This window comes from Centroberyx gerrardi, chromosome 3 (genome assembly GCF_048128805.1).
Source record: "Centroberyx gerrardi isolate f3 chromosome 3, fCenGer3.hap1.cur.20231027, whole genome shotgun sequence".
NCBI lineage: Eukaryota > Metazoa > Chordata > Actinopteri > Beryciformes > Berycidae > Centroberyx > Centroberyx gerrardi.
The window spans coordinates 18,331,337-18,357,232 of NC_135999.1; the positions used below are offsets into that span (position 1 = coordinate 18,331,337).

General features: G+C 43.2%; 3 protein-coding genes across 3 annotated transcripts; all 3 read right to left on the minus strand.

Moving 5' to 3' along the window:
* Positions 1 to 1,606: 1,606 nt before the first annotated feature.
* Positions 1,607 to 3,752, minus strand: ndufb7 (NADH:ubiquinone oxidoreductase subunit B7). The gene is made up of 3 exons (XM_071927721.2): positions 3,501 to 3,752; positions 2,147 to 2,315; positions 1,607 to 1,760 (listed from the first exon to the last, which is right to left on the minus strand). Exons 1-3 carry the CDS (start codon positions 3,610 to 3,612, stop codon positions 1,673 to 1,675), a joined length of 369 nt encoding a protein of 122 aa, XP_071783822.1. The 5' UTR covers positions 3,613 to 3,752; the 3' UTR covers positions 1,607 to 1,672.
* Positions 3,753 to 4,353: 601 nt separating this feature from the next.
* On the minus strand, positions 4,354 to 11,861 carry LOC139933557 (transitional endoplasmic reticulum ATPase). Its single transcript, XM_071927675.2, has 18 exons — positions 11,773 to 11,861; positions 11,255 to 11,366; positions 10,951 to 11,123; positions 10,583 to 10,725; positions 10,281 to 10,411; positions 9,290 to 9,421; positions 9,017 to 9,119; positions 8,660 to 8,793; positions 8,199 to 8,334; positions 7,985 to 8,097; positions 7,417 to 7,581; positions 7,031 to 7,153; positions 6,705 to 6,917; positions 6,370 to 6,548; positions 6,063 to 6,192; positions 5,509 to 5,667; positions 4,950 to 5,101; positions 4,354 to 4,822 (listed from the first exon to the last, which is right to left on the minus strand). Exons 1-18 carry the CDS (start codon positions 11,793 to 11,795, stop codon positions 4,723 to 4,725), a joined length of 2,421 nt encoding a protein of 806 aa, XP_071783776.1. The 5' UTR covers positions 11,796 to 11,861; the 3' UTR covers positions 4,354 to 4,722.
* Positions 11,862 to 15,000: 3,139 nt separating this feature from the next.
* samd1b (sterile alpha motif domain containing 1b) lies at positions 15,001 to 25,190 on the minus strand. Its single transcript, XM_071927771.2, has 7 exons — positions 24,012 to 25,190; positions 22,492 to 22,732; positions 22,156 to 22,286; positions 16,339 to 16,387; positions 16,141 to 16,258; positions 15,356 to 15,470; positions 15,001 to 15,167 (listed from the first exon to the last, which is right to left on the minus strand). The coding sequence occupies exons 1-7, from the start codon at positions 25,188 to 25,190 to the stop codon at positions 15,024 to 15,026; spliced, it is 1,977 nt and encodes a 658-aa protein (XP_071783872.2). The 3' UTR covers positions 15,001 to 15,023.
* Positions 25,191 to 25,896: the final 706 nt, after the last annotated feature.

Sequence of the window (25,896 nt, forward strand, 5' to 3'; positions counted from 1 at the left end):
CTCAAGGCGAGTCTCTCCCAACCTCAAATCAACAAGTCCTGTCCAACAATTAAGCCAATTCCAAAGCACACTCTGAAATGGATTGAGGACAGTATTTCTACCAAAGGAGAGTTTACCCAACACCATCATGTCTTGTTACATGCACAATTTGTTCTACATGATATAGTAAGAAACCTCATGACAGTATTTGCCCTGCAATTAATGGGGCTCATTCACAAAACTTTTCTTTAAGAAGGTTTCTGTCGCTGATGCAAAAATGGGTTTAACAAGAACTTCTGGAAATCAGAAATATAAGTTTGATTGACTGAGGCTCCTACAAAGAAAGCTGTTATTTTTAAGTGTCAGATCAGGAAGAACACACACCGAAAAATAAAAGTGGCAAGAAATTACAAATACTGTAAATGCTGTATCATCTGAGCCCCCACACATTTGATAGAATAATAAAGAAATGGTTTGATATGAAATTAGCCAATGCATATATACATAATTAACATATTAGTCTACATTTCCTTAGTTCAGATAGCCTATACGTAAAAAATCATGATTATACCAATGGCATTTGCAAAATTTCTTTAAAACCAAAAAAATCTTTAACCATAAACAACTGGTTTACATCTGGCATAATGTCTACAAAAGAATAAATCTCTTGAGCAAATCTGACCATAAGAACATTTCAGATTACTGGAGACTTTTGCGTGTACCAAAGAAAAAAGATAAATAGAGAATAAAAGGATTGAATGCTGAATGCTTTGCGAAATTCAAAATAGAAACGGGTGCGCTTCTTCCAAAAGGCTACTTTGTAGCTGGGTGCTGGACTTCAATGATAAGAGTTAGAGTTGAAAGAAAGCAGCACACCAATAATAAAAAAGAATATAACGAAGAAGACGTCAACTCATTTTCACCAATTTATTTTTTGGCCGTGACTGCTAACGCGTTTCGGTATTACACCTTCATCACAGCAGTGCTTTGTGAAATTGTTTGTGAGCACAATTTAAGATAAAATCTGTTCATACGATTGGTAGTTGAAGGAAAATAATAGTTATGTCACAATGTATGCCATTGTAGATAGTTTAATATTTAGTGTAACATTACCAGTAGTGTCAACAATTGACTTTGGAATGGATGTTTAGCTTTGATAATTGTCAGGAACAAATCTAAGTGCATCTGCAAGTGTGATTTCAAAGGACAAGTCATGATGGTAGGTGGGAAGATTACTGATATAGTCTTTCCATACAGGATGAAATCTGTAGGTGCTTATGTAAAAAATGCATCACAACATTAAAATTGTCCAGGATTACAAAATATTTTCTGTAAAGAGTAAAGTCACTAAAGCCACTTTTACAGCTGAAAGGTATAAATGGTTCAACTGGGCTATAAATACTACTACTTCCCTATTGATTAGACTCTAGATGAGTCGTCATGTAAAGAAGTTCACTAACATTTCAAGATGAATTTCACATCTCATTTGCACTTTGGTTAACCAGCTACTAAGATCACTGACAAACTTCTGATTTTGCAATTTGCTGACCATCTGTATTAAACTGTTGGGTGATATTGTCAACTAGAGGATTACTGGATGTCTTGACATCAATAAAACTCTGGGTGGTGGAGCTAAACAAGATTGTTTATTAAGGACAGCAGCAGGTATATACAGAGAGGAAGAAGGGTCAGATCACGCAGCCTCAGCCTGGGCCTCGATTCTCTTCTTCCTCAGCTGGAGCCTCCTCTCCCTCTCATACTCCTTCATACGCATTACATAGCTGTAGACAGAAACACAGGTGGAATTTAGCCTCAGTTAAGCTGTTAAACACCAAGTTGTGGATCTTGAATACACTTCAGTGCCACTGTAAGTTAGTGGTGGTTAGATGATCTTCGAGATAAAAAAATTTTTGGCCAACAAAAACAAAACAAAAAAACATGAAAGCTCCTTTAAGGTTTATTGCGGGACATTTATCTTCAAAAAGGCAAATTTTATTGTTAATTAGTTTACAAAATCTTGCAGTAAGAGCGTCACTGATTTGACTTTGACAAATGACCTAGCTAATCCAGTTACACACTTTGTTTTGGTCTGCAGAAACCGTCATTGTCAAGGAGAGCAAATTCTGTGAAAGACTGAAAATCAAAGCTTGCAAACGTCCAAACTTACTCCTGGTTCTGGCAGTAGTCCCAGTCGTGTCTCTCGTGCTTGCAGGCCAGGAAGTTGGGCCAGTTGTCCCTCTTGCACTTCATGAGTTTCAGGAGGTGATGGGCGCAGTAGTCCCTCTGCTCCACTGGCAGCTGGGCCAGGTTCATCTGCTCCTGGCTCGCTACCATCTCTGGTGAAGGGATACAACTTTTTACAGTAATTTACCAATATACAGGACCTGATGCAACTATCCATTGTGCTATTAAACTAGGGTCACTGCAGTGCCAATGTAGTAACCTGGCTTTTGTATAAAGGTGTATGGGTCGATATTGAAATTCCGGCCCACCCAGACATTGTTGGTGGCACCCAAAAAGTCATTCAAATTACACAGTGCACTATGAAAGTAGCCTAAATTTATTTAATTGATGTTGTATTAGTAGTCCAGTATTTTATCTCATGCACATCAGCTCGCAGTACTTGTGCTTATTATTTAGTACATTCCCTAATAAAACCTTTCATGTTTTTTTGTGGGACACTGCCATTGCCATCTGACTGAAAACACCTCCTATTTATCTACCAAAGTAATTGTGTATTGATGGATTGGAATAATATGGATTAAGCAAGGTTTTAAAAGAGTTGATGTGGCCCTGCAATAACTAACACCAAAAGGTCTTCCCAGGTCCAGCCATTCATCAAGCTGAACTGTTAAGAGTCAATTCTTGGTTTTAGCATACATTCAATCCAAACATCAGGATTGGATGCATGCCGTAAGGAGGAGTGGATGTCATGACATGCCCTACAATGCATGTACAGTATGTTTGCACCTATTAAGGATTTTTTTTATGCCAGGTGCCAAAGACATATATCCATTTTATATCCATTTAATAGGCAGTATTCTCATTTTAAACTGCTATACTTCGTCTTACAGTTTGACGTGACGTTGTCTCCATCAGAAAGAAAGAGGGCGGCATGAATCAGGACCAACCAGGTAACTTCAGACATGTTAGCAGTAACTAACTAGCTAGCTTAGCTGCTTATTGATTAGATGTTCTTATCAGTTGACTACGAGTTTGGCCACATAATAATGAGTTAGAGATCGCTGTTGAAATGAGCAGCTAAAGCAGAATTTACTTACCAAGCTGTCCACGGACTGACACTCAGCACGGAGCAAACTAAGCTTGTTATTACTACAACACTTTCTATTTAGCTAGCAATCGCACTTAACTTTGCCATAAGCGTGTTGCTAGCTAGCGTAGCTAACGTTTGACTAGTTCATTTGGCATGGTAGATAATACATAATCTACAACACATATAACAAATAAACACTGTGAATGTAACAGCTATTAGATCCAGTAGCTAGTAACCAATGACAGACCTCTCTCTTTCCTCTCTTCGAAGCCGAGCTGGGGGTCGAATTCGTATTTCTTCGCTGGGTCTGGCTCGGTCTCCGTCTCGGTGATATACCGTCTACCAAGGTGAGCTCCCATGGTGCAAACGATATGAATACACTATTATCGAAAAATATATAACTTCTGTTTGCGTGCTAATCTAATATTTTAACAGTTATTCTGCTGTCTGCCATTCGGTCACCTCCACAAGCTCCCTGTAGCCACTTCCGTCCCTCAACGGAAATAAACAGTCGGGCAGTACTGAAGGGAAACACTTCCCCAGAACACAAAATGACAATAGTTCCGCTGACTGGTGACCAGTGTTTTGTATACAGGCATTTCTTTTTATATTTTGGTAGCATTGTTAAAGTTATTTTAACAATAAACTTACTTACTTACTTTAGGTCATATTGTAGAGATAAATCATGCTGTTTGTGTGGCTTAAACATTGAAGATCAGTCTCAGTGTAAACAAGTATTACAGCTGAATCAGTGATTATTTACAATTACAGAAAAAATTACAGAAAAAATATATATTTACTGTATCAGTTCACAGTGATTCTTGAATACTTTATCCCTGTATTTGGTATTATGACAGGAGTTGTTCTGAAAATGCACTGTATTTTGTGATTTTCTTGTCACAAGTTGATGGACACACACAAGTGGAAAAAATGGGCTTAGTATTTGGTGTAGGCTACACGCTGCTTTTTCTGTAGAATGCATATTTGAGTTGTTTATGGAAAAGATCATTGAATCACACAGGCTCTTTATTCATACAAAAATATAGCATTCCCTATTCCTTGATACACCACATCAAATTTATCAACATAATAGATGGCATACACACATACATTTCTCATCATATTTTGATAACACACACACAACTTACACAACTTCAGTACAACACGCTTTGCAGCTTACAGTTCAGAGACATTGCAATGTAGTGATGAATAGCCAAAGCACCAACTTTACTGTTGCTAAGCATGGCACTTGGCACATGTATTTTTTTTTTAATCTCAGTGCAACTGTGTTACATATTTAATGCTTTTTACACCAAAACTTAAACACTAGAACAGAATTCACAGCCGTGCACTTTTCCTCTTTCATTGTCCCTCTGTGTCCTTTTGTGTCTTTCATTATCCTTCTGTTTCCGTCCCTACAAGGAAGGCGGGCACAGTTGGGGAGCAGGGAACTCGACTGTGAGTTTTTGTCACTGATAGAGATCCTCCTCGCCTTCATCTCTGTACAGGCCTGAGCCCCCTGACCCAGAGCCTGACCCCTGACCTCCAGATTGGGAACCAGAAGGGAAGCTAAGAGAGAGAAAGAGATGTACAGGAGTTAAAAAAAAACCAAGATTGGCTTGTCTATTTAACCAGTTGAGATCAAGACTATATTTTCCGTGGTGAATCATTTGTATAGATGTGCTTTCTTATGTACCGAAAGTTTCCGAAGCCTCGGCTCTGTTGCAGAGTTTGAGCAAACATCTCATATTTGCGGATATCATTATCGCTGACAGAGCGACGAGCGAATCGCATTGCCTCTTCAAAGTGATCCTTCCTGATCTCTGGGACCGGATCATAGTCTTCATCCTGCAGACAGAGAGAGAAATGATGTGGACTTGATGTGAAACAGTATATTGAATGTGGATGTGTGCGTGTGTGTGTGTGTGTGTGTGTGTGTGTGTGTGTGTGTATGAATGTATGTGTGTGTTCCCAGTCCAAAGGCTGAATATTACAGAACACACAGCCGCCCTTTAGGGAACTTTTTATCTTCCACGGTCTCTTTCTGTACCGAGCACACACAGCCTGGCACTATTTAGAGGAGTGGAATATGTGTGTCTGTGTGTGTGTGTGTGTGTGTGTGTGTGTGTGTGTGTCAGGGAGAGAGAAAGACAGAGAGAGAGACCAAATCTATCCCCCTCTTTTAGATCTTATGGCGTATATTAACAAGAATGCAGTGCAGTGTCAGTAGCAGCAGGGGGAGCCGGCTGTCTGACCATGGGTATCCCCGGTCTGTTCTGCCTCTGGCGCTCAGCCTTGATCTCTGCCTCGATGGCCTCACGGATGGCCAGTTTACAGGCCCGCTGGCAGATCTCTGTCAGGTCGGCCCCAGAGAAGCCCTCCGTGATGCCAGACAGGTACTCCAGGTCCACGTCCTACAAGAAGGAAGGAGGGAGAGAAAGGAGGAGCAAGGGAGGGGAAAGAGGGGAGAGACCAAGATGTTGTGAATGCATTTACATTAACGCAGTTTTTCTGATATTGTGTGTGTGTGTGTGTGTGTGTGTGTGTGTGTGTGTGTGTGTGTTCCCAGTCCAAAGACTGAGAGTTACAGAACACAATGCCTCCCTTTAAGGAACTTCTTGTCTTCCTCTTTAGGTATTAAGCCTGTTACAGCCTCTGAGGAGTCGAGTGCGCCTATACAGGGACAGACCAACTTTCCATTTTCTGTTCTCACTCTTAAATGCATAAATGAGGGAGGGAGATGCATAGAGAAATTAGTCTTTGTCTGTGTGTGCATGTGTATGTGTTTTTGTGTGTATGTATCACTGACACGTGCAACAGGGGACTTGCGCAGGTTGGCGTTTAGGATGGCGGTGCGTGAGGGTTTGTCTGGGAGGGGGATGTAGATGAGCTGGTCCAAACGGCCTGGGCGCAGGATGGCTGGGTCTATGATGTCTGGTCTGGTGGGACGAATGGGGAGAAGAAAGCTTACTTGTAACGTAGAGAGTAGAGAGTATCAAACCACAATCATGATATACATTAGATGAAATAGGAAGATATCCCCATTCTCATTGTGCACTCACAAATGCAGACACATGTACACATGCTCGCGCAAAATGACATTCACACATGCACACCTGTTTGTGGCACCTATGATGAAAACATTCTTCTTGTTGGTCATGCCGTCCATCTCTGTGAGTATCTGGTTGATGACTCTGTCGGCTGCGCCTCCTGCGTCCCCAGCCCCGCCCCCTCTGGACTTGGCAATGGAGTCCAGCTCGTCAAAGAACAAGATGCAGGGGGCTGCCTGCCTGGCCTGAGGCAGAGGGCAAAGGGCAGGAGGTCAGCAAGGTTATGGCGTGAAACATTTAACGAGCAACAAATGGCCATGTAAATACACTTCACCACTTAACTCCTCCCACACCTCCCAGACCCTGTTTATCCCACTTTGTTTCCTTTCTCCATTCCTAACCTTATCAAACACGTCTCTGACATTGGCCTCTGATTCTCCAAACCACATGGTGAGCATCTCTGGTCCTTTAATGGAGACAAAGTTCGCCTGGCACTCGTTGGCAATGGCCTTAGCCAGTAGGGTCTTCCCACAACCCGGGGGGCCATAGAACAACACTCCCCGGGATGGCGTCATCCCAAACTTCAGGAACTTGTCTGGATACTCGACAGGGTACTGAGGAGAGCAAGACGAAGATTCATGGATTGTTGGTAGGATTTGTGTTTGCGGGTATGTGCAAAGGTGCGCGTGTTGCCATGTTGGTATGAGTGTGTCAATGCTTCTTGCACCTGTACGAGCTCTTGCAGCTCTCTCTTGACCTCAGACAGTCCTCCGATGTCCTCCCAGTTGACCTGAGGAACCTCTGCCACAGTCTCTCTCAGAGCCGATGGGTTACTCTGACTCAGCGCCCACTGAGGGGGGAGACAGTGGTGTTAGGGAAAGTGAACACAAAGAGGAAAAGGAAAGGAGATATACTGTATCTCTCTTAATTAATCAATTAATTAACTCATTAAAAATATTCATGTATAGCTCTTAATCCTATGTTGCAAGTAACAGGACACACAGATCTCCATTTAGGGACTTCTTCTGCCATGTCTGCCAGTTGAGTCTACGTGTGGGCATGTGTATGTGTGTGTGTGTGTGTGTGTGTGTGTGTGTGCATGTGTGCATGTACTTTGAAGTCATCCATGGTGACAGCCAATGAGTTGAGCAGATCAGCATCGATGGAGTCGTCCTCGAGGTCTATGAGGGTCATCTTCTTGCGGATGGCTTGCAGAGCAGCTTCTGAGCACAGGGCTGCCAGGTCGGCTCCCACATGGCCGTGGGTCTCTGCGGAGATCTGGGATAGATGAAGAAACGTGTGGATATTGAAATGAATGTATCCACAGCACACGTGCATGTCAAGATTGGGGTAAATGCCATTAGAAGATTGCCAGACAGGAATCAATTTGTGTCTGATTACATAATTATGGAAATTATGGAAAATAAGGGGCTGTAATTTAAACCAAAGGTTCTCAAAGTGAGGTCTAGGGACCTCCAGGGGTCATTGAAGGAGCTCCAGGGGCTCCCCAGGGGCATGTGGAACAAATTCTCATCAAACGGGGGTCTGTGAACTAATGTGTGTCAATCTTAGGGTTTGTAACATGAGGACGTTTGAGAACCCCTGATTTAAAGGATTACCAAAGAAGACTATTTTCTTCTGTCCTATCACCCTCTGCTCCTCCTCTCCTCCACTCTCTCACCCTCTCCAGGTCCACGTCTTCGGCCAGTTTCATGTTTTTTGTGTGGATCTGCATGATTTCCAGTCTGCCAGTGGAATCTGGGATTCCAATGTCTATCTCACGGTCAAACCTGCCTGGATAAAGACACCACACATGCAGCAATCACCATGTTTTTATGTGTGTGTGTGTGTGTGTGTGTGTGTGTGTGTATGTGTATGTGTGAGGCTGTCCTAACCAAAGCGTCTTAGAGCAGGGTCCACACTGTTAGGTCGGTTTGTTGCTGCCATGACAACAACATGAGCTCTTTGCTTCAGGCCATCCATCAGGGTCAGGAGCTGGGATACTATACGCCTCTCCACCTCACCGTGGGTCTACACACACACATACACACACACACACACACACACACACACACACAGTCACAGGCACACACATTTAAAGATTTTCATTTCTACTTTATTTGACTGCAAACAGAGAAAATAAACAAGCACAAAAGCAAGGATGGAAGGGAGATGACATGTAGCACTGACCATCACCCAGATCTGACCACATGATATTGTTATTACATGATATGAGGTTCAGCCTAGTTGACAAAACCATTCACACACTTAATACTACAGATGTGGCACACTGTGTATTGATCCCATAAAGCATGAACGGGCAAATTCTCCCCTCTCTTTGTGCCCTATCATTTACCTTCTCTCTCTTGGGAGCGATGGCGTCCAGCTCATCAATAAAGATGATGGCCGGAGCGTTTTTCTCTCCCTCTTCAAAGGCCTTCCTCAGGTTGCTCTCTGACTCTCCTGCCAACTTACTCATGATCTCAGGACCTTGGCAGAGAGTAATGCACATCATAAGAAATATACATATATATATATACTGTATTTCCCCTACACAGAGCCATAGGAAATGCAATAAGTAAATGAGAATTTCACCTACTGTCCTTTAAAAGTAGCATAATTTGTTTTCAGTTTTGCTCATTCATAAGAATAGGGGCCAGTAAGACCCCAGAGGGTCTTACTGTGACACTGTGTGACTGGAGGAGAGCCTCACCATTGATGAGGAAGAAGAAGGCTCCAGTCTCGTTGGCCACGGCCCGGGCCACCAGGGTCTTCCCAGTGCCTGGGGGGCCATACAGTAGGATGCCTCTGGGAGGCTGAGGGAGAGGAGAGAGGGGGATGGGAAAGAGACCAGATGGGGAAGAACACATTAAGTCATGAAAAGAGGAAAGTCTGTAATGTTAGAATGGATGGAAGCAAGACTGACTGATGGATGGATGGATGAATGGATGGATAGGGGGGGGGGGTGCCTTTGTGTGTGTTTCACCTTAACTCCTATAGCTTTGAAGAGGCCAGGGTGTCTGAGAGGAAGCTCCACCATCTCTTTGATCTGGGCCAGCTGCTTTCGACAGCCTCCGATGTCATCATAGCCAATGTCATTAAGGCTCTCCTCCTCGTCCTATCATGGGGAAGACCAGCACAGAATACATGACTCAGATTAGTTTGGGTCGTATTTACTGTAGGATGAAGCTACACATATCCACTCAATGGCTCCAAGGTTCTACCTCTGTGAGCTAAGACAAAGAAGATAAGACTCCAGGCACGTAATCACCAAAACTGGATGATTGAAGAGTGGAAAAACATTCCCTGGTCCGTCAAATTCCAGTTTCTGTTGCAACATGCTGATGGCCCAGTCAGAATTTGGCGTAAAACAGCATGAATCCATGGATCCACCCTGCCTTATGTCAACAGTACAGGTGGTGGTGGTGGTGTCATGGTGTGGTGAATGTTTTCTTGGCACACATTAGGCACCTTAGTACCAAAATAGGCAGCCTAACTAAACATTGTTGCTGACCAGGAACATCCATTCATGGCCAGTCTAGTCTTTGTCAAATGGATACCTCCAGGAGGATACTGCCCCCTGTCATGAAGCACACATTGTCTCAAGTCAGGTTCCAGGAACATGACAATGACTTCAGTTTACTCCAGTGGCCCTAGATCTCAACCCAGTAGAGCACCTTTGGGATGAAGTGGATGGGATGCTGGCACTGCCAAAAAAAACACTGAGAAACTGCATGATGCTATCAAGTCAGCATGCAACAAGGTCTTCTGGAGGAAAAAAGGGGTCCTACTCACTACTAGCTTGGTGTACCTAAAAATGCGGCCACTGAGTGTATTGACATTGACATGATACCACTCACAACTTTGTCCAACCAACTTAAAACTGATGATCCCCAATGTATGAGTCCCAATGGAGATGGACAAAAACACTGCATGAATCTGTTCTCTCAATGACTCTTAATCTGTCACTCACGGACCTCTCTTTTGATTGGCTCTCCCTCACAGTGGATGATGGTGTCTGGGGCAACGATGCAGTGAGGGCTGGGATCAGTCTCCACCACCTTGAACTCCACCGCCCGCATGCCCCCCCGCACCAGGAAGATGTCACCTGGCAACACAGATGACAAGTCGCTAACACAGGGGACTTTAGCATCCAAACATGTTAAGGATGCTGTTGTGTTGGTGATATGACTCTTCCATGTCTATACATGTCATGAAACAAAACATAGTCTTTTTAAGATGATTAATCCTAAATACAGTGGCACAGGTGTTGGAGTACCTTTGTGTACAGGCCGGTAAGCCTCCAAGAAGTACGGTTTGAGGAAGACCTCAAAGAGGTTTCCTGTCAGACCCTCAATGGTGTCATCTATAGGGAGGACATGGATCCGTTTCCCATACTTTACATCAGGACAGGAATGGATACTGTGATAACACACACACACACACACACACACACATTTAATACTGTATTTGAACCCACTTATTCACATAACACAGGATTCCAATGTTTCAAGGTTCTACAGTTATACATACACACACACACACACACACACCAGCAGGCACCAATGGAGTATTCTTGATCATTTTATATAATGAGCTCAAACCCACATGTGCATCCAACAACAAATGCATGGGCGTGAGGTCTACCTGATGACATCACCAAGCCGGACACGCAGGTTGTTGCGTGTCACGCGGTTCATGCGGATTCGTTCATCTGCACAGGTGTCATCGGTCAGAATGATACACACTGTTTGACGCCGCTTCCGCCCCCGCATCACCACCGTGTCCCCCCGGAAGAGCTGCAGCTCTTCTGTTTTATTCTGGTGTAGGTGCACACACAGAGACACACACGTTTGAGAACAAATACAAACCTGGCAAGAGTATATACTCACACCTTTCACACACACACACACACACACACAAGCACAGATGTACACACACCCGCACACACCTGGGATAGGCTGACAATGCTGTTGTCTTCATTTAGAGCTTCGTCCACAATAAGTCTGTTGGGTCTGTGTTTCTGCTTCAGGATAGCAGTTGAGAAATCTTCTCCCTTCGGACTTCCAAACAAGACGCACAGTATGACATTCACATGCATGCACTCCACTAGCTCTGATTTCCTCATGTGACACCAGTCCGTATTTAGACCCTGTTTTGCTCTGCACATAGCAACTATATCATAATCTGTCACTGTAAACATGCACATATCTTAAACAGTTAATTTATCTGCAATTTGGAGTAAATGTAAAAATGTTAGATCTATCTTGACATTCCCATCAAATCCACATGCAATTTAGACTTTGCTAAATAATACCAGTTTCTTGACACACATGTATACTGGATAAAATAATGTCAAATGGATATTACATGCTCCAAATTGACAAAATATACATGGTCACATATACATGAGTAAGCACCCACCCACCCACACCCACACCCACACACACACACAGCTGTTTTACTCACTCTGTCCCTCCTGAGGCAGGCATGACTGCTCTTGTTTGTTCCTTTCCAACGGCTCCTGTGGTTCTAGCTAATCTGGACTGTTCTGGTCCAAATATCCTTCTTTCTGAGTCTCACTGTCGTCTGCAGTCGTTAACAGTGGTTTATTCGGGAGCTGATCTTTCTCTGACCTCTGCCGGAGATTTCAGGTTCTGTCTGCTCTCAACTACCCTGGTGTGTTTTGGTCTTACTGGACCCCAGGAGGTTTGCAGAAGGTGGCTGACAAGTTCTCAGCAGTGGGTCTCAGTTTTCTTCCTTTTCCCTGTTGCCTTGAAACACCATGTCTGTGGGTCCTGCAGCCCGTCTGTTTGTCTGTGTGGGTATAAATATGTCCATCTGCTTCCCTATCTTATTTACACCCCCACACCCGCCCCCACCCCTGTCCAATGCGTGCACACACAGACACACACACACACACACACACACACACACACACACAGATACCACACAGTCTAAGCCACTTACTCTGGAGAGAGTCCCAGTACAGATATAGCATGATATCTCCCCCTCCCCCAGCTCCTAACCAGCACACGCAAGCACAAGTGTGTAGCTGGTCATGAAGAACACTTCCCGACTTTGATACTGTGAAATATTTATAGGTAAAAACATATATTGTATTATATATTTAAATACATATATCCAAAAGAGAACAGAAAAATGCTAAGATCATTGTACCTCTCATAGTCAGATTCGTCTCCTTCTCGTTGTGCCTCTCTGTTCTAAAAGACGGCATGGTCTTTCCCCCTTCAACTCCCTTCATGTTTCATGTCCTACTGACTGAAGGGAACTGCTGTTATGACACTTCTCTCTTTTCTCTACCCAGCTGCTCCCAACCCATGGTGGATTCCATACATGCCCTCTCTCACACACACTATGTGCACATACTGTATGTGTCTGGCATACACACATGCAGACACACACGCAGACACACAGACACAGACAGACACAGCTCACATGAACACAAACATGTGTCAACAACTTACAAAATGTTCACACTCAGAGCAGAAACATTGGGATGTTTTAACTTTCCACTTTTATTACAAAAGTTATTCTTTAACAAATCACAGGAGACAAGCAACAAGGGCATAGATGTACATTCCCCTTGAGAGAATCTGGACACTAGACACTAAACACAGCTGTCTTCTCCTATAGAGGTGACAAATCTGAATGAAAAGGATAGGAAAATGACACAAATGGCAGAAACTCTCCGTGATTTGAACGTTACAGTGCGGCAAGCACCATAACGTACACCTTTATCCAACTGTGGTGGTCCTGCAAAGGGATGTGGATGTCAAGTGTACAAGCTATACTCATACTGAAGCTATACTTAACTGTAATAACTCTAAGATGGGAAGAAGGCATGGAGGATGATTGCAGGAGAAAAAAGGGATTGAAAAAGAGGAAAGGAAAGGAAAGGATTAACCAAGGAGAGAAAGAGGTAAAACCAGTGTACAGAAAATGGACTGAAAACATTCACAAAATGAAATCAATATTTTGGGAAAAAAAATAGAAACATACAAATAATAGAAACAAATATAGTGGGGTTCAAGTCTATTGGGCAAATGATTGAAGAAGAAGAAGAAGAGGAAGAAGGAGAAGAAGAAGAAGAAGAAGAAGAAGAAGAAGAAGAAGAAGAAGAAGAAGAAGAAGAAGAAGAATCCTAACAAAAACAATAGGTTTTCACCCCCATGGATTTGAACCCTTAATTGATGTTAAAACAGTCACTTTTGCAAATGAGCTTAACAAAGACCTGTAAAGCTCACACAGAGGAATGTACACTTACAATAATGGGATAGGTGGGAATGGGGTGTGTGACAATTTGACAGCGTTTGATTTCTAAGGTTTGACCAATCACAATTAAAAAATGCTGGTGGTATGAGATTAACTGATTGATTGACTCAGTTTACCCTCTCAGTTAGATCACTGTGTTTCAGAAACATTACAAATGCAGGTTGATGTATTCAATGGACTTTTCAATCTATTTACATATTTGCTCTTCTATACTGTACATCTATCTATAGCTGATTGTTCTGTTCAGTTCCTACTACAGTCCATCTCAGTTAGCTGGTGTATTTGATCAATAGTGGGCATAAACAGGAGCTGGTCCAATACAGATACAGTATCTACAGCCTGCTCTGAAGTGGTGATGCATAGGACAGAGCAGAGCATGGCTACCTCTTCTGTGAAACAAACAAAAACATTCAAAACTGGTACACGCCATAAATATTTATCTGAAGGGTCTGGGACATTACGCCATTAGGCTATGCATAACCAAGCCACTTATTGATCTATGACCTGACTAGGTCCAATAACCAAGCAAAAGTCTAGGGGTAACTATCACCTTATTGCTTTGACTGACAACCGTCTCCAGAGGTCCAAGGTAGAAGAAGAAAACATGTACTGGTTGCACTGTGATGTACAGGGCCACTGTCTGAAAGACCGCAGTCTAGACCATGATGGGCAGGCAGCAATTAAAGGGAATCTCATTATCATCCATTCAAGCATCTTGGAATGTACAGTAATCTGGTCAACTCATGAGACTCTCAAGTTATTTCTTGCTGTCCTTTCCAACCTGTTCTGTTGTGCCTACACACACACACACACACACACACACACACGCACACGCACACACAGACACGAACAAGCACACACAGCAGTAATCGCAACATCACAGCCTCAAAAACAAACAAAAAATAACACCCACACACATAACCCATAACGTCTTTCAAAGTACAGATGTGCATAAAGATCCACACAAAACAACAGTACCAGTTGAAAAGACCATCTTGCACAGTTTAACTGAGAAGTTGCAAAGTGCTCAATGATGACGGTCAATAATAGAAATTGCATGACTCTTTTGAACCTCTGCATACTTAAATGTCTATTTTCTGTCTTTATCATTCATCCTTTGTCCTTCCATCCCTTGTGCTCTGTTTGGTAGAAAATCCATGTTGTCCAGGTAATCAAGTCACTTTTAAGTCTGTCCTATGTGGACCAGGGCAGATTAAAGAGGGGCAGGAGGAAGAGAGGAATGGAGGTGTGTGTGTTTCTGTGTATTGTATGACATGAGATGAGAAGTGGGGTGTTTATCATACATGCATCACTTTACGCTTACTTTAGCTATATGTACGTAGATATACGCATAACTGTCTGTGTGTGTGTGTGTGTGAGTGTGTGTGTGTGTGTGTGTGTGTGTTTTATGTATCTGTTTGCGGTTAGCAGTCATCATCCTCAAAGTGTGTTTTCTGCAGAATTTTTACATGGCGCTCATAGATCTTGAGGGCAGGGCCGAGCCTGATTGACAGGCCAGTCAAAACATCATTACGCTGCATCAGTAGAAGAGACTTTCCATCAATTTCCTATTGGAGAGAGAATGAGAGAGCGTGTGTGAGAGAGAGGGACCGAGATGAAGGCAAGGTAGGTAGTTAGGTAGAATACAACTGAGAGGCTTATTTATATGAGTTAGAACTGTTTGAGGTTAGGGTATATGACCATTAATCCTGTCTATGATGCTCTCTTGTGGCCGTTAAAGGAGGTGCAGGCTTACCTGGGTCCTGAAGGCAACAGCCTGCTCAGGGAAACCTGCTGCAGTGAAATAACTGACCACATCGGACACTGTCCAGTCCACTGGGCTTACACTGACCCCCTCAGACTTCATGAACCTAACAAGACATAAGAAGAGGGGCAGTTAGCACATTGTCTGTGTACAGGTTACATACTGCACATACAGTGGCATGAATGAAAAAGAAGTGAGCAAAACTGTGGGAGGTATTGAAATAGTAGGGTAAACCAATGTAAACTAATGGCAGATTAGTGTAAAAAGGGGTATCTGATTTTATACTCCTATTAATTTTGAAGGGCCAGACGTCTCTCAATACTGTTTCACTTTATTTTAGGGTGGTAATATCAGGAAAAAGGACTAGATAAAGCAGTTTGTCACTAAGGAATACAGGAAAACAAAAAAGTCAATAAACCAATCACAATAATCTAGGGTGGCACTCAAAACTAGGGGGTTACTGGGCATCAGCTTGTGTATGTTGGCTAGTGTTTGTTTGCTATGGCATCCAAATGGATCACAGACATGCAGAGCAAGGGGAGGGAAAGAGAAAAAACAATCAGAGCTGAGCGTTTGACACCTCTGAAAAGTAGGGAGAAACTGCTATTCATGCACGAAATCTTTTGAGTCAGACTATTTTACGATGCTCAGCGCCTTGTTCCTTATTTCCTTATTATGCTCTCTCTGTTTCTTTCTTTCTCTCTCTCGCTCTCTGTCTCTTTGCTCGCACAACAACTTTTTCCTGTAACCATCTCCAGTGTCTCTGCAACACTCACACTCCTCTGTTAACTCCCCCGTTCATCCCTCGTTCCTCGGCCAGGCCGGAGTCTCTCGGGGAGGCGGTGGGCGTGAGCAGACAGGAAGACACGCCCACCTCGGTCTTACACTCCAAACCTAGGAGGGGAAAAAAATGGGCTTTTGTTAAACCGCCACCCCACCACCACCGCTACCACCAAATGGAAAGCAGAACTCACTGTTGAAGCCTGAGGAAGTGTGGCTCCTTCCCTCATGTTGCATCCGATCCTGGGGAGGGGAGGGGAGGAGAGGGGAGGAGAGGGGAGGGGAGGGGAGGGGAGGGGAGGGGAGGGAATGGCAGGGCAGGGCAGGGGAGGGGAAGGATGCAAAGTAATGATGTGAGAAAAATAAGATATGCATTCTCTGGAACAAGTTACTAATACAAACTTGAAGTGACACTGACAGATGTAAAATCATAAGTTCAGTGCATCGGGTAAATTTGTCAGTCTACTTTTATCACTTTCATCCTTCATCAGATTATTATACATGATTCATGTGCTTTCCATTCATTCCATATCCCATTTGAAATAAAAAAGGAGAGTGAAAAAAAAATGTGATTTTGTTTTCATTTTTTCATTTTAAACAAAATTTTGGAAAAAACATAAAAGCATTTGTTTTCTATGACAATTTATATAATAGATGTGAAATTTTACAAAAATGGCTTGAGTTTCAATTTCACACTTTTTGTGCATTTTGGTATGACTTGGGAAATTACTGATACCCGTTTTTTACATGAAACTGCGTCAAGACAAACACCACACGTAATGTGATTTTGACATATAAAAATCATATAAATATATTGAGTGACACTCTAGCTGATACTAAAAGATTGTATTGTGGTATTTTGCATGTATTGCTTTAAGGATGGGTAAAACGGTTAAAAATGTGTCACATTTGTTCCTAAAAGCTATAGAATGGCTCTCCATATCAGAATCAGCCTCCACTGAAATGCATCATGCTTGTTATCTATGTTAGACTGTCAAAGCTCCAGAGGCACCGGCAGAGAAATTTGAGTCAGGTAGTCAGGGGGTGGCCAGTGATGTTTCTGGGATGGCACACCCGATATTAACATTTGTAATATGCTGATGATAAACAATTACATTGTTTCCAGTTGCATGATCAGATGATAAATCATTACAGTGTAGTCAATCAATGCAAACTTACTTGACTGTCCAAGAATCAGAGTTTACAAACTCTTTAAAGACAAACAGAACTATTCAGATTTACCCGAATATGCCATGCTAAGTCTCCCTTGGTATTTAGTTTATCAAATTTGGTACACAGTTCAGCTGTAGGATACCTCAAATATCTGGAGTGACTGAGGAAACAGGATCAGGTCACTTGTCCTGTTGTAGCCAGAGCTGCACTTTTTTTTCACCCTTTTACATTTTCAGAGCTAACACAACAGTGAATGCATTTCAATAGAAATTTCAAATTATGGTTCAAGTAATAAATAAATTGGATGTTTTTAGAGTCAAACATATCAAAGGCTCTTGACGCCAGATCCAAGGCACATAGAACATTAAAGAGTGGACAAGAATATCTAAAAGAGCTACTGCACACATTGAATTCAAATTTATTTAGATTTATTTCTCCTCCTTCAGTTCAGAAGTACTAGTAGTACAATAAAAGGTCCTGAGTAAATTTAGATTTTTCTGCCCCACAGCACAAAATGACCACAATACATTTGCAGGGGGTTGATAGGGTTGTTGACCAATACCCATGACTCAACGTTTACTTCACCAGGTCGTGAGCTTGGAATTATGTGGTCTTTTTAGGGAGTTTTTTTTTAGATGCTAAGCACCTCATGGATCCAGAAAGTAACTCACATATTCATTCATTCATTCATTCATTCATTCATTCATTCATTCATTCATTCATTCCTTCATTCCTGTCTGCCCCCCAGTGGCCGTTAGGAGGCATGGCAACGTCAACAGACACACTGAACCAGGATCATTCACTCGCCTCTGCAAAACTGTGTAGGCTGCTTCACATCTATGATACTAAGTCCTTGTTTTCTTTTTCTTTTTTAAATCAAAATTGAGTTATCCGCATATTAATAATCTTTGAATTTTACTCAATGTTTGTGTGTGTGTTATTTTTGGAATGCAAAGCACCGCATGGATCCAGAAAGTAACTCACTCACTCACTCACTCATTCATTCATTTATTCATTCACTCACTCATGGTTAGTCTATCTGCCGCTAGTGGCCATCAGGAGGCATGGCACACAGGATGCTGAGAATCACTGTTTGGGAATTTTGGATTTGGTTCATAAAAGACAGAGACATAGGATACAAAACATCACTTTCCTTTTCTCAGCTGAACCAGAGAGAGTAAGGTAGGATACCTCGGTATATCTCCATGGTTTACACATTTGAACAGTTTATTGAAATGTGCAAACCTTAAAACATTTATTTATGGCAATGAGCAACAGCTAGCTGCTAAATCTAGCCTACTTAGCTAGTTATTATATGTGAAGCATCTCATGGATCCAGATTCCAGACACTTACTCATTTACATATTCACTCACTCACTCACTCACTCACTCACTCACTCAAGGTTAGCCTAGCCTAGCCTAGCCCTAGCCTAGCCCATTAGGATGCATGGCAATGTCTACTAATGGCACACCATTATTAATCATCATTATTGTGTCCTAACAGGCTATTTCTCTTTATCTACTGATGAATCCCACCAGCAACCAAGATGTGTAGCTCATATATTTATTTAGTATTTCCATCACAGGTTAAGCGCAGCAGAAACACAGAGAAGAGCAGAGAGAAACAGTGAGACAGATGAACAGAGGAGAACAGCAGCTACATCCCATAGAACAGCAAGTGGACAAGGAGAACTACAAAATATGTGCAGAAAATGATATTATCTTTCTTTGGGGCAAGTAACAGTAGCCAAACATACAATTATTAAGTGAAATTTCTTGTTTGGAAACTGACATTACTGTGATTACAGGGCTCATAATGTAACTTAAGGGAGCGGGACAGGTGGGGAAACTGATTTGGGGTGGGGGAGCTAGAAAAAAAACTGTTAAATCAACATGAAAATAACTTATGTTATAGATTGCTGTGATATTAGCATGAATCTTGTTTACAAAGGACTGGAAAAACACTAATAAAGAGTAAATGCAATGTCAGATAATGGTGTATTTTTGAGCTCTTTCAAATAAAAATCAATATACCAAAATGTAATTTCCCCTTTAATTTGATGCAAGCCAGTCTCAATGTGCTTCAAAACAGAGCTCATTGTTAAATTTTACCATTAAATACTTTTCATCAATTTCCCCCATTGAAATTGGAGCTACCTCATTGTAAACAGACAGATTGGCCTCACAGAATTATAATTTTTAATTTGTAATTGTCCTAGAATTTTGATATTTTGCATTCTAAATACTATAGGTATGCAAGCTTTGTTGAGCTATGAAGACAGAATTAACTACAAAAGAGTTTTTCCTCAGAACTTTTTACCCAGATAGAACCTTATAATTCCAAGCTCACAAGGTGCTGAAATTTCTGACCCAATTTTTGGCCAGTACTCTGTTTTAGAACACAAACTCCCTGCCCATCTCCCTGGAGTGTCCTTGGAAACAGCTTCAATCATGGCTGCACAGGTCCTTCACCTCTTGATTTTGAAATATCTAAAAAAGTAAAAAATAGAATACTCAGTCCTAAGGAAGATAAAGTAATGAACCTCAGGGTTACTAGGGCTTCTGCACACTCTCTCTTTCTCTCTCACACCCACACAGATAAATATTTGACTACTGCTGTGTATTTCTAAAAGTGTTCTAGTCTATTGAATCCAATATAATATAATGTTATAATATGACATATGACATATGACAGAAAAGGTCAAATTAAATAGCAGTGTGGTTCACTTTAAGCTACTTTCACTGACATACACATATACACATTGAATTTGAAGACTTGATTTACCTGCATCATGATCACTAATTGTTTCCATCAGTGACACTATGAATGCATTTCAGTTTGCTAACTAACATTAAGTTATGCTCATGTTAAATAGCTGGAAAGCTAGCTTCAATACGTGCTTAGATAAGGTGCTAAGTACAAAACTAGCTCCAAACATGTTAATGAACTAACAGTTATGAAACCTCAAATAAAGTCACTTGGTCAGTGCTCACCTGTGTCATGGTGGTGTGTTGAGTCTGCTGTGGTCAGGTTGGTAACCAGGAGGATGGAGGATAGTCCCACACTCTAATACCTAAAACCTGCGTTGTGCTGCGGTCATTATGTTAAAAGTTCAACCATTAACAAGAAACTAAACTCTAAAAATATTTGTTGCCCACGAGGTGGCCCATGAGGTGGCCCATGAGGCGGATACCCGCTGGCTCTGTACCAGCAAAGCTCACAAAGACTCGAACACAAACATACTCCAGATAACTTGGAAGAATGTCTCCTAGTCCATTTTAGCCTATCATTCTCACACTTGCACCTAAGACAGTGATATATATACAACAAACAACTGAATATATATGTTTTATATGTTTGTGTTTATGTCATCAAATCAAAATTTTTAACCTGAAAGCTATAATATGACATTTTTTTGCCTTGAGTCAGCAAAGTGTACTGTTAGTCCTGCTCTCCTCCCCCTCAGTTGGTCAAGTTCACGCCCGACACTTGTCATTTTGATGAGCTGTCTACCTTGAAACGGCATCCAGCCTGAGGCTGAGCTAACCAGCATCAGTACAGCCACCAAAGACTTTAAAGAAGCAGGCAGAAAATGCAGCCAATCTGCAATAAAAAAAACAAGCAATGCAGATGTTCACCCATGTTATTGAATGGGTCTGGGGGCTGCATGTTTATCTCCGCTGTTCTTTTGTTTCTTACTATTTTCTGCCATTGTTGTTATTGCTGTGACTTCCCTGTGCTGTGGCTGCTAGCCTCACCTTGATAGCCACAACCAGCTCACCAGCTACTCTATAATATATCCTATTTATTTGTTATTTTAATCTTACTTTTACTTGTCCATAAAGCATTACAATGCAACATAATACAATATAATCTTTTTAGTAGGCTATATATTTAACAGCTGGAGTTTCATTCAATATTTAATGCATTGATTGGAGTATTTTTATACTTTGCATTTCAGTACATCCAATTACATCATGTTTCTTTTATCCCCATAGTGACACTTATTTTGACAGCAAATGTGCAAATTCTATTCATGACGTTTGAGTTTGTGTAGATTTCAGTCTTTCCTTTGTCTGTTCAGCCATGCTGGCCATCGCTGGTCCTGCTCACTACCAAGATGCGGGACATGCTTTGTCCCACATCTCAAGATGGATACTTTGGAGTAAATTTATTTGAATTTTCATTAAAAAAAAAAACACACTTCCGCTTATGCTTCCTTAATGTCTTAAGTTTGGAACTGTTAATAGCAAGAGCAAATACGCTCAATACAAACTATCTTAAATGCTATAGAAAAAATGAAAAAAATGATTTATAATTTAATAATTGCTCTTTTCTTTTCTCCTGTATTATGTCACTTTAATATTTTAACTTACCATATGGTACTGGAACCTATATATGGGTGGTTTTGGGTGGGGCAGGAAAAGGGGAGGAGGTATATGTGGGGGTGAGGGTAGTGGAGGGGTGGGGGGGGTGGGGGGGGGGGGGGGTAGTAAGGGAGGTCAGGTCTGTAACATGAATGTATCAGCTCTATTAATTCATTAACTTTTTTAAAATTATAATTATTATTATTATTAGTACTATTATTAATGTTATCTTATTTTATTTTATTAATATTTTTTTTGTATGTATGTGTATGTATATGTGAATTGGTATTTGCAGTATGTGTGTGCATGTGTAATCTTTTATATTGTTTGATATACCAACCAATGTAAAAAAAAAAAAGGGATTAATAAAAAATGTGGTCACAAAACAAAAAACCCCCGCAAAAAACAAAAATACATACAATACAAACAATAAAAAGCCAAACAGCACAGATGCACATGCTTGCACCTACCTGTGCATCTATGTGTAGCTGATCAGGAGGGACGGATCTCTCCTCCAAGTGTGCGCTCTTACAGTGTGACAGCGAACCTCCCTGGGCTGATGGACACACTGTCCTGGTGAGGGAATCCAGCCCCGACACACCTGGGAGACAGCCAGCCAAAAGCAGAAGAGGGGGAGGGGAACAGGTTGCATTGGTGAAGTGGGAAAACAGGGAGGAGGGGAGGGGAGCACTGTAGAGAACCCATAAATTACTAATATCAATATCATTATTATTATTATTAGTAGTAGAAGCAGTAATAGCCTTTCTTTCCTTTGTTTACTTTATCTTTATGTCTTTAAGACACACCTTTGCCACAGTGGTGCTGATGTTGGGGGCTTTCCTGCTTTGATGCTGTCTGGATCTCAGCATCTTCTGTGCTTTTATCATTGAGGCCTGGTTCGGTTGTCATGGCTACCGGGGATAGTCCTCCCTCCTCATCAGAACTCCGGGGATCATCCTCCTCGTCCTCTTCCTCATTCTCTTCCCGGTCTTCCTCTTCACTGTCTGTCTCCATTGGCTCATTCTCCTGGGAAGAGAGGGACGGAGGCTGCACTGATATAAAGTTGCAACTATGATGATGAAATGTGTCCATTCAAAAGGGGGTGAGAGTGGAGATGAATCAGTCACAGCTCATCCTTGCCTCCCCCTTCTCTTCCTCACAGATGAATGGACAGAACTGAATTTTATCTGAGTGAATCACTAAGTTCTCATTCAAACTTGGCTCACTGTATTATACTTAGGATGAACTTTAGACCGCATATCAGGCTTTTAGGATGAAGCTTTAGACCGCATAGCCTATTAGGCCTTTAGACTGCCTAGTAGCGTCTTGGGGGCGAAAAGTACAGATCATATAAACCTCCCACTTGAGAAACTACTACACAAATATGAGAAATAAAGATAGCCGCCTACTGTAGCCTACCAAAGCCTGCGCCCACAAGGGGGGACGAGAGGGAGGAGAGTATACTGTCAAAAAATGATACAAAGGATTTAATGAGGCACGAAGCGGGAGAGAGGCGGGGATAGCGAGGGGGGAGAGAAAAAAGGCAGAAGTAACCTAGTGGCCTGTGCGCATCGAGAAACGCGCGAGAGAACACACCACATCTAATTTACATGACCAAAGTAAGCTGTGACTGCCCGACTGTTTGGGTTGAGTCCTCTCGCCGGCCTGCACGACGGAGCTGCGCTCACAAGACAGCGGCACGTCTTAAGTTTAGACAGACACCGCCTATTGGAGCGGCAGGCCCGACACTCCTTGGTCTATTCAAAAGCGCTAAAGTTCCTGCGAGCGAAATTAAATGTAAAATGACCCCAGAGAGTGATATGGCGATGGATCCAGAGCTTGCTCGTGCTCGCGCCAGACACAGACGCTCTAATGGTGCGCGCACTCTCTCCTGTGTGCGCGTTTTTAGGAGCCGGGGAAGCCGCTCCGGAGCTGTCTGCTCCTATAACCCGCACCTATTGTGCAGGAAGCCAAGCCACACGCACGCACAGTACACACACACACACACACACACACACACACACACACACGCACACACACACACATTTGCGTATGGAGGACAAACGCAACGCGGGCACGTTCGCATCCCGTTGACAATAACACAATAACAATAGTTCATCCCAAATGCGGGGAATTATCCCCAGATACTTTTGCATTAGAATCAGCGAGGCTAAACAAGAAGCAAAAAATGTTAAGGAGAGCAAGCGGAGTGCGTCCCGTCTGCGCGGCTTTAACGAACGATCATTAATTCATCAGCAAGCCGTCAAGCTGTTCAGCGCTCTGTAAAATCGGGACGTGTTGGAAATATTAAGTTAGCATCGCCCACCTTTTTCACAGTGTGCCTGTCCTGCAGTGCGCTCTTTACAAGTCTGTCAGCGGACGCATTCTTCGGCGTCGGCTCCTCCAGCACCATCCCCCTCAGAGGAAGAGTGATGTTCCCGCAGCGGGTCCTGCGCAGCCTGCCCCTCGCCACCTCCCTCTCCAGGACCACTTTGACTTTGCCTCGGGTCAGCTTCTCCTCCGAGAGCCGCTCCTGGCTGCTCAGATAGCCCAAAATCTCCTTCAGCCCAAGCGGCTTGATCTGGCCTCTGGCCACGGCAGCGGAGCCCCCTCGGAGGCTCCTCTCGGACAGGCTGCGAACAGAAGCCACCAATCTGTCGCCCAGGTCGGAGTTGGCTTGGTTCCCCGCTGTTTTGGTACCCCCTCCTCCGACTCGGAGTTTGGGCTTGAGGGGCACTGTCTGCTTCTGCCTTTGAGGGAGGCTGCTGTCGCTGGAGCTGACGCTCCCGGGGCAAGTTTTGTTCTCCATGTCAGCCCCGGACAAGCCAGGTTCCTTTCCTCCTCGAATCCCATCGGCTTTGCTGGGTGTTACTCTGCCGGTATCACCGCCGTCGTGTGCGCTTATTCTGTGACCGTGACTGGGCGACGGACAGTCACCCTCTGCCTGATGTCCTAATCCCTTGTCTCTCGATGCACTTGCTTTCTCCTCTCTACAGCCGCTCCCGACAGCGCAGCCCGTTGTTGCGCCACAACTGAGGCACCCGTTTCCGCTACTCGGGCTGGAAGAGGGCTTGTGTTTCTTGCCAGTGGTGCTGGCTGATGTTTGCGTCTGGGGATCTGGGCTGGGCTCCGAGTCCTCCTCTCCCTCCTCCTGGTCGGTGAAGCTGTGCGCACTGTCGCCGTTGTTGTTCAGATGGTCGTGTTTGGTCCGCTCCCTCGCTGCCTCCGCGCCGCTGCTGCTGCCAGCGGCCGTAAACTCACTCTTCTTTCTGCTTTTTCTCTGCACCTTCGCCGCGTTTCGATAGGATATGGATCCCTTGTAGCTAACTTTGAGCACGGTCTGCTCTTGAATCAGTTTTTCCAGTTCTGTCCTGGTTCGGTCCGGGTCAGACCCATGTCGTCTCCGGACCATTCGACAAATCCTCTCGAGATCTGGACGGGCTTTCCTCGAGCGAAGAGAGTCGATTGTTTCAAGGATCCACTCTCGGTACTTGGGCTCGGACATCTTCTCCTACTGGTGCGGATGGGTTTGGCCCGAGTGCGTCTTTTCCTCTGTTGTTTCACAAGTGACGCTGTGTCAAAGCTGGGAACCAGAGTGCGATCCCCGGCTGGAGAATGAGGACGGAAGCCTGGCTGGTACGCTTGCGTTCGTTGGCCACATTGTGCGCTTAAGGTGGACCGAAGATGGCGCCTAGGTCTCCGCCACAGACGCAAATGACATTTAAGGTGGAATTGGCTCGCTTTTTGCGCATCATAGCTATGTTCTTTGTTCGCAGTCAGCCTACTCAAGCAGCAGTTTAGCATATCTGTTTCATTTTAAGGCCACTGCACACTCCAAACACTTCGCACCCTAAAGGAGACGAGTTATTGACTGTCGTAGATTATTTTATATCATTACGGCGCATCTCATTCAGGCTGTTTACAGGGCGGACGGTCAACAGATGGGTGGATGACGCTCCATTCCGCATCAGGCGGCAGTAATGAATTTCTGACCTCTGGGCTTTAACACGCTTTCCCACCCAAAACACTACTGCTCTAAAGATCTAACATGTCCATCCTCTCGTTTTCAACTTGCAACTGCTTAACTCTCCATGAACACACACACACACACACACACACACACACGCACACACACACACACACACACTCAGGCACATAAGTTCGTTAGAATTTTACAAGTAAAACTTTATTGGAATGATACTCATGTTGCA